The sequence below is a fragment of the Pelophylax lessonae genome (assembly GCF_965119305.1).
Source record: "Pelophylax lessonae genome assembly, chromosome: 2".
NCBI lineage: Eukaryota > Metazoa > Chordata > Amphibia > Anura > Ranidae > Pelophylax > Pelophylax lessonae.
The window spans coordinates 198,720,297-198,734,325 of record NC_138769.1 but is presented as its reverse complement, the minus strand read 5'-3'; the positions used below and the strand labels follow the sequence as shown (position 1 = coordinate 198,734,325).

At 37.4% G+C, this 14,029-nt stretch overlaps 1 protein-coding gene across 1 annotated transcript in view; it reads right to left on the bottom strand.

Annotated features, from left to right (window-relative positions):
* The window catches only part of TBL1X (transducin beta like 1 X-linked), a 398,056-nt gene that overhangs the window by 84,940 nt on the left and 299,087 nt on the right, over positions 1-14,029 (bottom strand). The window contains exon 4 of the mRNA XM_082245440.1: positions 5,569-5,676. Coding sequence (XP_082101566.1) covers positions 5,569-5,626 — 58 coding nt within the window. The 5' untranslated portion in view covers positions 5,627-5,676. The remainder of the gene's footprint in view (positions 1-5,568; positions 5,677-14,029) is intronic.

Sequence of the window (14,029 nt, the reverse complement as noted above, 5' to 3'; positions counted from 1 at the left end):
TCTAATGTGAAATTAGGATGTGGTACCCTAGCTTGGGGGGGAGGGGGTGGTCAGAGGCACACACTACCAGTCACACACAAAAGTTCCTAAAAAACATGCAAATTCTATACTAAGTAACTAAGTATACCTACCTCAAGGGAGCCAAGTATCTCACAAATGGGAGCCCAACAGATCACAATGGCAAGAAAAGGTACTTTTTTTTTTTTTTTTTTTTTAATGTGCCCACATTTTTTTTTGGACATAAACTCACACCTTGGCTTTTTTGCTATATACTGCATATGCATTGTATTGTTAGCATTGAGTCTCACTAATGTATACCCTCAGTATATTTCTCAGTAGGAAAAATAAATAAAAGTGTTCAATTGTTGTGCTGTATTGGATTAAAAGTCTGCACATCAATTTGCTTTGTGCAGCGATCTAGCGATCACTTCTTCCCACTTACCTTACAAACTCCACTTGCACCCACAGCCTAACTCCCACTCTATGCCTGTAATTCCCTGCCCCTTCGTGAAGTATATCCCCTGTCTTATAGGGAAGACATTAACCTGAATACTTGCTTAAGATGTTGGCAATGGAAATGCCTCTTGAGTATGGTGGAATAGGTCCTGTTGGTTACCCAGGAGAAGAGGCTAAGGTTTAACCAAAACCTATGTTACCCTTGACCTTTGGCCTCTGCCTATGGGATGTTTATTATATCTTAATTTGATTTTACCAAACTGTTAGAATAACCAAAACGTTAACCAACAATAACTTTAAAGCCACTAATAATAAGGAATCAAATGACGTAGGCTCCGTTCACATCTAGGCGTTTTGGGGCGTTTTTGGGGCGTTTTTCTGCTCTAGGATCAGCTCTCAAAACGCCCAACAAGACAAATCCTATTCATTTCAATGGCCCCTGTTCACATCTGAGCGTTTTGACGCTGTATACAAAACGCCCAACGCTCAAAAAAGTACATGAGCTTCTTTTTGGGCAGATTACAGGCGTTTTCCATTGATCTCTATTCAATCTAAAAACGCCTGCACAAAAATCGCGGTAAAAATCGCGGTAAAATCGCGGTAAAAACGCCGCAAAAATCGCGGTAAAATCGCGTGAAAAACGCTACGCTCAGGTGTGAATGTAGCCTCAAAGTGGCTGATATGTTATATGTTTTTATCAAGGTTGAGCAACAAATCCTTCAATTAGCCCCTGGTGTGCCTTCAGGTTCTTTAGTGGTGCCCTGGTAAAATGCCTCAAAGATTTCCAAAAGTTGTATACAAGGCAGAAGGTGGATCAAGCCTGCTTTTAATTACACTGTGTCACAGGTTTTCATTGTGCTCCATTACAACCTACCTTTCACTGGCTTCCTAACAACCAAAGACGCCATCAGATGATATGGAGGATGTTGGGCACCTGCATCGCATCCTCGTTTGCCCCTCGCCTGCCCCTGTCACTATTGAGGTCACATTACCCAGCTAGGGAGAGAAACATTGGAATACTAGCCAGTACCAGTGTGCAAAGGTGTATTTGTTTTGGAAGAATAAATACATTGGTAGTGTGTAGATGTTGTTGCGTTACGTAAAACTATTCGTTGGGGTGCCCGAGATTGTGCAGATTTTTAAAGGGTGCCTTTACTGAAAAAAGGTTGAGAAACACTGAGTTAACCTATGCCTTGCTCAAATTTACTGCAGTGCTTACTGACTGCTCAAAATACTGCACATCTGCAAGGGATGGTGAAGATACCAGGTCTACAGATGCCACTTTATAAATTAGCCTTATGTTAATTCATGAAGGAAATAGGAGTTTGATTAGCAGATAGAAAAGGTACCTAACCAAGGAAATAAAAATCAATGAATTTGTGACAGAAATCATCTGGAACTACATTTTAAGAAAATAATCTGAAATAAATCTATTAAGCATGTGTTAGGGGTTGATTTATTTTTATTTGCAAAGCCACCCCCCCCCCCAATGATAGTGGTAGTAGTATCAGCTACTGACAACTTGGTGCCTTAGGAGGTACGGCACCCACGCCTCAATGGGTCAAGGCTTTTTTGGTGGCAAATGAGGCTGTTTTGGTGGCAAAAGGGGGTCCAACTCAATATTAGTTTGCTGGTCGTAAAGTTATTGCTGATTGGTGTATATCCATAACTGTACCATTAGGGTCCATTTGTTTTGTTATATATTGGACTACAATTTAAACAATATTTTCATACGTAGAACTATTCTTAAACCTTAACACCAGGTGAAGATTTTGTCAAATATTCTTTAAATATATATGTATATATATAAATATATACATAAAAAGCATGAAACCAATCAGCACAATGTATCATCTAGAACAAAGTTATCTTGTTTTTAACACATTTTTATTTATTTCAGGTACCTATATAGCGCTGTCAATTTTACTCAGCGCTTTACAAATACATTCACATCAGTCCCTGCCTTCAAGGAGCTTACAATCTAAGAAATAGTAGAGCCAATTTAGACAGTATCCAATTAACCTACCAACATGTCTTTGGAGTGTGGGAGGAAACTCATGCAGGCATACGGAGAACATGCAAAGTCTGGGCAGGCAGTGTCGTGGTTGGGATTTGAACCAGTGACCTTTTTACTGTTATGCAAAAGTGCTAACCACTCCACCACTGAGCCACCCATTCGAATTAACAAACAGACCGGAGAGTTTATAAGTCTCTAAAATATTAAGGAAGGTTAAGGAAATCTATGGGCCTGGTCTTTGGCTCTCATTGGTTTGCTGTGGATGGAATTTTTTTGCTGCACAATAACAATGTATTTTGTACTTTCAGCACTGAGTTCAAACCCAGTATCACTTAAACAACAATATTTGAATTCTTCTCATTTCTCAGCCGCCCGCTGTTCCACAGCTAAGGCCTATTTGTAATGTTCCAGGAATGCTTCATTGTTCAAATTCTGTTCTTCATTGCCATGTTAGCACATAAATAGCAAAGTTCCTAAGGTGACATTAGGCAAGATGTTGAAGGGAAGCTACGAGTTGCATTTACTATAGACTGAAAAGAACTTAAGAATGTATTGTAACAATTCTGCAGGACATCAACAATACCTAATTGTTGGGGAGAACGAATAGCGCTAATACTTCAAAGTCTTGAAAATACTGCTGCAATCATTTAAAATATTCTAAAGTCAAAAAACCCCCAATACCACATTTTTTGCCAGAGCATATTTTCGCTGGACTGTAAGAACTAGTGAACAGGAGAAAATAAAAAATGCATCTGATGGGACTAGATTCTGTGCACATTATAATGTTCTGTTTCACTTCCTGGCTATCCAGATGTCTTTAGTGTTGGGAGCAATTGGAAAAAAACAACAACACCTTTTTAGCCAATTAGACTTTAAAAAGCCAGACAATTTGGGCAGTGTGTCCTGATTTTGTAGAATCAGTGACCTGTCTATTGGTCTTTTTGTGGTGTGCATAGAGTTAGGCAGTTTCAGAATGAAGGTAAACAGCATATGTCACAACTTTGTACTGTGTGATTGATAAATGGCCATTTCTTGTACAAAGACAATTTCAATTTCAGTAAAATGTATTTGGAAAAAAAAAACAGGAAATGATTAAATGCCCAAGTGGTAAGAGTATATTCTACAAAATGCATTATGAAGTGGTAGTTTGCTAAAACAAATAGAAAGCTGTATATTGCATCCTTCTGTGATTTTTAAGTTGAACTCAAGCCAGATGTCTTTTTTTTTTTTTTTTTTTTTTAGGTTTGGAGAAAGATTATAACCATAGATTTATTACTACTTTCTATTGGCAATTAGCTTTAGGTTGAACATAATCTTGCCAGCTTGATTGCCTATAAACATACATAAACCAGAGGTCTGTCACCTTGCAGCAGTAGCACTACCACCTCTAAATGAGATGAGGGATCCCCAGACAGCTTTTGTTTGTAAACCAGGCAGCAGGGATCCTGGGTGACGTCATTGACCAGATGTGGCAATTACTATATTTAATAAATTATGTCATCCAGGATTCCTGCCGGATTGAGAACATACTAAAGCTGGCCGGGGATCTGTAACTTGTGATGGGATTTTCAGCAGGGCAGCATTGTTAGGTCCTCAAAGAAGTGGGTCAACATCATCTGGGGCAAGTAATCATCATGACTGACAGGGATTGACATCACTGGATTACATTATTTACATTCAATTTACATTGTGAGGCATTGTATATTTATTTATTATTCACTGTAGAGAAAGAACTTTTTTTCCGCAATGTGGTTATTTTTATTTACTTTTACATTTTTTTTTGTGATTGAGTAACACGTGGAACAGGAACCCAGTACTGGTTAACATAGTAGGGGCTGAAAGGGGTTTCCCACAGACCCCCACATTTCTTTTGGGGAAATTACATGTGAACAAGGCCCTTGTATTCTCAACATGGGGACAAGGAGGGTACTTTGCCACCCTTCCAATGTTAGGAGCAAGTGGTCTGGTAGAAGTTCAGAAGTTGGGGCTCCTCCTCCCTTAAGATAAACAGATCCCCAGATAAACACCCCCTTATTAAAATGAATAAAAGTGCCCTGATGTAAATCTTATTTCAGTCTAGTCATTCAGCAAATTAAATCCACGTCAGTCATGATGGGCGAAGCCTGATGATGTTGACCTGTTACTACTGTCACAAATAAGAGATCCCCAGACACCTTATAAATATGTGTATGAAAAGATGGACAGTGGATCCTGAGTGACATCAATAATAGATGGTCAGGACTATATTTAAGAACCTGCTGGGGATCTATCATTTATCCTCTGTAGTACTACTGCTGGACTAGCTCTGATGATATTAAAAAACTTGGTCACTGCCATATTTGGTCAATGATATCACCCAGTATCCCCATCAACTTGTTCCCAAACAGAAGCCAGTGGGGATCAGACATTTAGAGTCATCCTCTAGTTGCTAAACAATATTTACCTTTTTTTATTTTGATTGATATATGTCTCTTTTGGGACTAGGCACCCTCAGTCTCTCTCCTGAGGGTGCCTGCAATTTCCCATTGATTACTTAATTCAGCAGGACACAAAAGTCACTTGTCTCCCAGGTAAGTAACCTATTGACACAGCTGATCTATTTAGCTCCCACTGACTATCAACCTAACAGGGCACCTACTCAATGGTATCAACATAATGGGTCATTTTAGCACTGACCAATGTATTGGGGAACTTCACCCCTGATCAACAAGGGTCATGGATTTGGTTATGTTGCTTGATACTGTTGCTGCTTATTCTCCAGTGATTTTTTCACTGTATAGATTCTCCACAGAAATATATTAAAGTACCCAGCAGCATCATTAACAGAAGACTTTCATAGAATTAGAAATACTATAGTATTCTGACAGACAACAACATTTGGATTTATACAATTAAACACAACAGATCAGGGTTAAAGTTAAATACATGGCATATCTCGAAAGTTTTACGTATGAATGATATGTCTAAAGCTGTATAAATACCTATATGGAAACTATTGTTAAGAAAACAGTGCCAATAACTACTGATTAAATTGCTGGATAGTATTATTTTGGACAGAAGCAATTGTGGCATTACTATGGTACAATAAAGTTTACCTGACTCCTGAAGATAACGATACACCAAGAAGTTCACTTCGTCACTGGTTATGCTCATCTTAGCCTCACCTCAAAATGATGAGGTCTACAGGAAACAAGATTCCCGCTCTGAAATAAGCAAAGAGGAAACACTGGTGTAAGTGTTAGAAACCAATAGAATTATAGTGCTGCACTATCTATTTTAAATACCCATACCATTTTAAAAGTCATATTCAATTAATACAGGGCTTCCAGAAATAATTGAATAAAATAAAGCTTTTTGAAACAGAAAATGCTCAACTAAATCCCCGATTAAGTTATATGTGGCAACAAGGTTATCTTTCACTGTCCTTTTACACTATCAAATAAATTCACTTGTGTGAATATTGTGAAACCAGACTTAAACAAATAAACAAAAGTAAAACAAAAAATGTTATTTAGTATAAATATTGCACAGAAATGATTTAAAAAGTCCACAATGTGATACAAAATGATCTATGATAAAAAGATTGTGCAGCAAATTCCTCTTCAAATGTGGTCACACACAGTGCTCCAACACCAAGGCATACACTAGCTTTTCACCAGAAATATTGACCTCCATAAAATGGGGTCTTCTGTGCTTTTGAATGAGACAGCAACCACTTTCACAGTGGTCTCAGCCAAAACATAAAGAAGCACCCAGCACCAGGAGGACAATGTAAATAGACAACATAATTAAGCATTTCTAATAAAAAATATTGCTCACAGTGCTCCACCACCTGGGTATACACTAGCTTTTCATCGGCAATATTGACCTCCATAAAATTGGGTCTTCTGTGCTTCAATGAGACAGCAACCACTTTCACAGTGGTCTCAGCCAAAACATAAAGAAGCAACTACCACCAGGAGGACAAAGCAAATAGACTTCATAATAAAGCATTCTAATAAAAATGCCACTTTATTAATCCACAAAGATATACTCAGAAAAGTAAAAGCAGAGATCAGCCTGTAATAGTTCCATCACTCTTACGATCGGACATGATGACATCAGAGCTAAGTTTCTTTCCAATGCAGTTTGTCACAAGAGAAGTCATCAAAGAGCCAGAAAATTGTTTTTGATAATTGTAGTATATCCTCAGAAATAACATACATGTTAAACAGATTTTAAACTTTAAAGCCAAACTTCAATTCCTGGTAAAATAGGTAAAAGTCAGAACTCTTGTCAAGTTTTAATTATTGCCACTTGTGTCCCCATTAATGGGATTTTCACTAGTTACTAGGCAAAGCAAAAAAGGGTGCTAATGCCAATGGAGCAGGTTGACAAAGAGAGAAAACAAAGAAACCCTAACCAATGTATAAGCACTCCCCATTCTATTACATAAATTTGCTTTTGTTGGGGGTCTCTAACACAAAGGTGTATATGATGAATTGTTATATGTCCCTTAGTATATACAGCATCTCTGTATATTAATACTTTTTGACAAAAATAACCTTTGAGCTTTATAAAACATGGAAATTAGAAAATGAGAACAAAAGTGGATCTGTTGCCAAGATCAGCCAATCAGGTTTTACCTTTCATGTTATGGAGAAATTAACCAAGATTTCTGATTGGTTACTATGGTTTTTTATTTAGTCACATTTTCTTGCCTCCAATCTATCACAGAGCCTGTTTCTCCACTATTTGAAGTGTACATCTTACTGTCTTCAAGGTGGTCATACATGGATTGAAATTTGTCTGATTCATCAGAGACCAGCCAAATTTCAATCCATGTATGGACAGTGTGGTTGGTCAGAAATTAATCTACTGACTGATTTCTGTACAACCACTCTGTTGAATTTTCCCCACTTGATCAGCGCTGCAGGTTATAGTCTGTGGTGCTGATCAGTGTATGCCGATGGCAGGGAAGACTTATGGCTGTCAGAATGCATTAGCTCAGCAGGGAAGGTCCCCCCATCCACCTAGATTTAGATGGAGAAATCGGATTTGTTTTTTTCTTTGACCTGTTGATTGAACGAAAAAAACAGACTCATCTATGGGCTGCCTAACATTGAAACATTGAAAACAATCAGCAGGTGGTCACTGACAACTGTCTGTCAAACAATCTTTTTTGTTTTGTTTGTTAACTGATTACTGCAGAAATTTGCACATTTAGACGCATAGCCCTGACACCATTGTTACCTGGAAGAGCAATAGTTATTGACCAAAACTGAACAGCTGGATAGTAAGATGTATTATGATGCTTCTGACAGACTTTACTGTTTTTACCTAAATTGGGGTAATAAGGTAATGATGATTTAATATCATAATTTTGTATAGTTAGATTAGATTAGCTTGGATCAATGTAAATACGCATGTGTCATACCTTGAATATACTTGTGGAAGCTGGAAATCACTTCTGTAGGCATGTCTACTACAGAATTTGCCGCTAACTTCCAGGTCCTGTTCTGAGCAGCTGCCCTGCTGTTTACTGAACACAGGAGGTCCCTCACTCAGCACCAATTCTGCTCAGAGAACACTTTTCATTTTCTCAATGAATGAAAGGTGTTATTGGAATTTACGAAGTGGAGATCTTGATGTCACTTTATGTTGCATTATAACATGAGTTAAGGCAGCCAATTCAAAATGAACAACTGCAGCACAGAAGTGTGAATCCTGCCTCGGTATATTCCCTCTTAAACCACTCTCCACAAACCGACGTACCTGAAGGCATCACCCCGGTACCGTTTTTTAGAGCCGCTGGCTGGTCACAGTCCCGAATGAAGCAGGGTTTGGCTTCGATCGGGTGTCCGATTAAGTAAGCCATGATGTCACAATGTCAATTACGGTTTACTTGGCTGCCAATGGTGCCGATTTAAAAAAAAAAAAAATGACAGTATTAAAAAATGCCCATTTTGGCTTTTTGAATACTTTTAAGTGCAAAGGAGGGATTTGGGGTCTTTTAGACCCCAGATCCCTTCATAAAGAGTACTTGTCACTCTATATTACTGTCACAAGGACTGTTTACATTCCTTGTGATAGCAATAAAAGTGATCCTTTTTTTTTTTTTTTTAAAGGGACAGTGAAAAAAATAAAATAAATAGAAAAAAAAAATGTGTAAAGCACACCTGTCCCTGTGCGCTCGCGCAACAAAGAAAGTGCATTTCTTTCGCAAATGTAAACACGCCCACAAATGTAAACAGTGTTCAAATCACACATGTGGGGTATAGCCGCGATCGTCAGAGCGAGAGCAATAATTCTAGCAAAAGGCCTTTGCTGTAACTCTAAACTGTGGAGATTTTAAAGTTTGTTGCCATTCCACGAGTGTGTGCTATTTTAAATTGTAACATGTTAGGTATCTATTTACTCGGTGTAACATCATCCTTCACAATATACATAAACATTGGGCTAACTTTACTGTTTTTTTTTTTTTTTAACTCAGTGAAGCATATTTTTTCCAAAAAGATTGCGTTTGAGAGACCGCTGTGCAAATACTGTGTGACATAAAATATTGCAACGACTGACATTTTTTTCTCCAGAGTCTTTACTAAAAAAAAAAAAAAAATTATATGTACATATATATATATATTTAAAATGTTTGGGGGTTCTAAGTAATTTTCTAGCAAAAATTCTGATTTCCACTTGTAAACAACATGTGTCAGAAATAGGCTTGGTCCTTAAGTGGTTAAATACCATGTAACATTTATTTTCAGAAATTGATACACTAAATAATTAAAAGCAAAATCATCACAATTATTAGCTAGACAAAACCAATTTTGTGCACATCAAGATTTCAAACCGCAAATAAGCAAGCAAATGTCACAGTGTATTCTCATTTCTATTATTTCTATATTGTGACGCAGGCATACCAAAAGAGACAGATCATACGTCCTATTATAGCAATTTAAATCTCTGAATAAAAATTGCTCTCTTATCCTTAAAACCCCTTCTTGTTAACAAAATAAGGTATGTTCTTGACATTAAACAAAAAAAAAAAAAAAGTTCTGTAAGTTTTAGTTTTTTTTGTAAATTGTAAAAAACCTTTTTCTATATAAATGATATGATTTAAGGTATGTTCATATGCTTCCATTCTTCTTCCATTCTCGTTACTGTCTGTCACCTCTAACTCACCCTGCAGCAACAGTGTCCACAACTTATTACATAAATAACACAGCGGGGAGTATTTTCTATCCCTGTTCTTGCAGATGTTGGCATTATCATTTAGAAATGAATGCATTTTTATATTTTAATACTTCATTACAGTCATTCCCCAGAGGGAATAGAATTAACATGTAAAAATGAATTAATTTCTGATGGAACATTTTGCAATACAAAGCCACACTTTTAATCAGTTGAGAACAGGTAGAAAAAAAAAGCAAAATGTTTGATATTAAAGGGAGGTAATGCTCCATGGACCCTGGGTATGAATAAAACTCTTAAAATGGGTAACATGGATGGAAATATCAATAGATTAGCACAGTCTCTATGGAGAAGTTTGTAACGGCTGTCACGGCAACCAGATATGTGTGTTGCTGATGAATAGGACAAAAAACTGAATATAATATCTATTCACTGACATCTCATTAGATCTATATTTAAATCTCTCTAAATTCCTAGTAAGCAAAATTAGTGCATATATAAATGCTGTTCTTTTATCAAATAATAGGCAAAAACAAATTGTTGAATACTAGGGATCTCATAGTTTGCCTTCCAGTTAAACACTGGATAGCCAGGTTTGAACTGTTCTAATTAATATTGCATACCCAAAATAAATCTGCGTTCACAAGGAAGACTTAGGCCGACCATACACAGCAATACGTCAGCAAGAACCGGCCGAGATTGTAACTGGTAATGGGCAGGCTGAATGTACCAATTCACTTGGGTACAACTGGCCTGCTGGATTCTCTTGCCATTATCGCTAGCGGCTACTACAGCCGCTAGCAATAATCACTCTCTTCCCCAGGCAGGGATGGCTTCCCCATCCCCTCCACGGGGAGCAGACAATTGCTCGGCAGGAGGGATTCCCCTTTTTGCACTGTCTGGGCTGATGGGGAAATCATCCCCATCCCCATTCCCTGCTTGCAGGGATGAAATATGCACCATGTATGGCCTGATGAAGTTGCTTAGTTCCCAACTTGCCTTTTTTTATCAGATGTTACTCTAAAATAAACAGACTGCACACAGAATATCCAAGCTCAGAGAAACTTTAATAAATGAAGGGGTCAGAAGCAACAGTATAACATGAAAGACCTTCACATATATTTGCATATTATTTATTAAATTATGTTAATGCCTTTAGTGCCAGGAGTCATGTGGCGATGTACTGCAAAACTCTTATGTAATCACGAGGAATCACAAATTGCTAGAAGCTGAAGGCAAATGCATACTATGCATACACTATTATTTAGTATATTTCTTTATTTGCTGAATAAATGCTATAATTATTGTTTAAAGCGGAAATTCGTCCAAAAGGGGAAGCTCCGCTTTAAGGCCCCCCCTCCGCTGCTACATTTGGCACATTGTTTTGTGTGTGTGTGGGGGGGGGGGGGGGGTACCGGTCGAGGACAGGTTCCCACTTTCGCTAAGATCGTCTAGTTCTCCTTGCCCAGTTGGGGCAACCAACCAGCTATGAAGCCACAAGCTATCACAGCTGGGTGCCCACAGTTAAGATGCCGGTGCTGGGGACTGAAGTCCACGGTGCCCCCTCAGGTGAGAACAGCGCTAGATCATGGGACAGGTGAGTGTCTGTTCATTAAAAGTCAGCCGCTACAGTTTTTTTGTGACTTTCAGAAAAATTACTGGAGCTCTGCTTTAAATGTTGAAATTCATAGCTACACACAAAGAAAAAAAAAAACAGGATAAGAAAATAAAGACCAAATTAGATTAAATGTCAGAACCATCTGGCTGGTGGAATTAGAAACATTTTATAGGTAGGAAAACATTTCTAAAATTACATTGCTATATAGGTAGTGTTTTTTTGTTTTTTTTAATTTGCTAGTGCTTTGAAAAAACAAATCTGATTTCTACTAAGTTTATTGTAGAAAAATCCAATATTTGAAATATTGTTATTAATATGATACAAATGAATAAGCTACTAGAAAAGTGATTTTGTGTTTCTCTGTTTTTATCTTTTGTTTGAACCTTTATGTAAAGGAAAGAGCCTTCTCTGTTCTTAAAATTCTTGAATAAAAATCAAGGGGCACAATGCTTGTTATATAATAGCTGTCTTTCTTTTTTTTTTTTTTTTTTTATTAATTTTGGCATGACCCACTCCTGTGTCTTTCTGACAAACATTCTTTCTAAAAATATATCAAAGACTGAAAGAAGATATTTTCTTTCTATGAGTTTTCTTTCAAGCATGTGCCATTTGAACTTTTGTACATCAAGATATTTATTTGGCACACCGTGCTTAGTTATTCCATTTCAAACTTTGGCTACTCCAAAAAGAACCGTGATATAGTCTGAATTCTATTTACATTGTTTGGTGGAAGAAAATGGGAAAATGATACTTCAGTGTGATTCTTTTGAGAAGCTTAACATTGAACAGAATGGCACCTGCTGCACAGATATAATTAGTTTTCTTAATTTTTTTGTTCCTGTATGAAGCACAGCACGTAGCCATGCCTATTAGTTAAAAATACTAGGATATCTTTCTGTAAGTGTTTAAAATGAAAAATGTTTGAACAAAGTTTTAGAATGATCAACATAAATTACATCAAACATCTACAACATAATTAATAAGTATATAGATTGTCATCTTGGGGAACTAACCACTTGAGGAACTTGCAATTAGTTCCCCAAGATGACAATCTGTATACTTATTATTTATGTTGTGGATGTTTAGTGGATTACTTTTGACGTAATTTATGCCCATCTCAAGCCTTTTTTGATAATGAAAAATGACAAGGGTTTGACAGTTGGATCAATGTTTACTCCAATGTGTATTGGAATAACCAGGGTTAACTATCAGATGTTCCTTGGTAGAGCCATCACAGTGGGGTTTGTCATTTTAAGGGTTTTGGATGTATAGGTTCATGTTTTGTTTTAATATGTATAAACTCGTGATTAGAGAGCAATGCATGCTCCGAAAAATGTTGAGTTTTTTTTTTTAATGTGTGACTTTTATTTATCTACTATTATTGTGATCCACCTCCCTACTTTGTGGACTCTCAATATCCAACAGTATTGGTCAGTGTGATACAACCAAACTTGGGATGTGTTGTTGAAGCCCTCTTGGAGGTAGGCTATGGATTCCTGCTAGGTAAGCTCGTCAGCTAGGACAAACATTGGTGTTTTCTTGGTCACTCGCCAAGGTGAGCTGCATGCATGGATTTTATTTTCCTGTTCATCTGCTGATACTCTAATGCGGTCCACTTTTTTTTTTTTGTTTATTAGTACACATTTATTTCTGAGGATTTGTGGTCAGCTGCTGGAAGAGGAAACTATTAATACATGACTTTTATGCTGGATCACCAAGCGCCCCCTTATTAGTGTAGGGTATTTGACTTTGTACTGGGAGCTCTAAGAATTTCCCTTCCCTGCTTTCCCTAAAGCCTGTAAATTTATTTTGGGGTCAAGATCTATGTTTTTTTTCCCATTCTGAGTACAAATAAAAATGTTTGCTAAACTAATGACTGATAAGCATATGTCACCCCTAACTAAACTTTATCTTTAGCTGGCCATACATGTTATAATCGGGTTATACAATTTCTGTTCAACCAAAACTACAGTATATATATATATATATATATATATACTGTACATAATATACAATATATATATATATATATATATATACTGTATATAATATACTATATACAGTGGGTACGGAAAGTATTCAGACCCCCTTAAATTTTTCACTCTTTGTTATATTGCAGCCATTTGCTAAAATCATTTAAGTTCATTCTTCTTCCTCATGAATGTACACATAGCACCCCATACTGACAGAAAAACACAGAATTGTTGACATTATTGCAGATTTATTAAAAAAGAAAAACTGAAATATCACATGGTCCTAAGTATTCAGACCCTTTGCTCAGTATTTAGTAGAAGCCCCCTTTTGATCTAATACAGCCAGGAGTCTTTTTGGGAAAGATGCAACAAGTCTTTCACACCTGGATTTGGGGATCCTCTGCCATTCCTCCTTGCAGATCCTCTCCAGTTCTGGCAGGTTGGATGGTAAACGTTGGTGGACAGCCATTTTTAGGTCTCTCCAGAGATGCTCAATTGGGTTTAAGTCAGGGCTCTGGCTGGGCCATTCAAGAACAGTCACGGAGTTGTTGTGAAGCCACTCCTTCGTTATTTTAGCTGTGTGCTTAGGGTCATTGTCTTGTTGGAAGGTAAACCTTCGGCCCAGTCTGAGGTCCAGAGCACTCTGGAGAAGGTTTTTGTCCAGGATATCCCTGCACTTGGCCGAATTCATCTTTCCATCGATTGCAACCAGTCGTCCTGTCCCTGCAGCTGAAAAACACCCCCACAGCATGATGCTGCCACCACCATGCTTCACTGTTGGGACTGTATTGGACA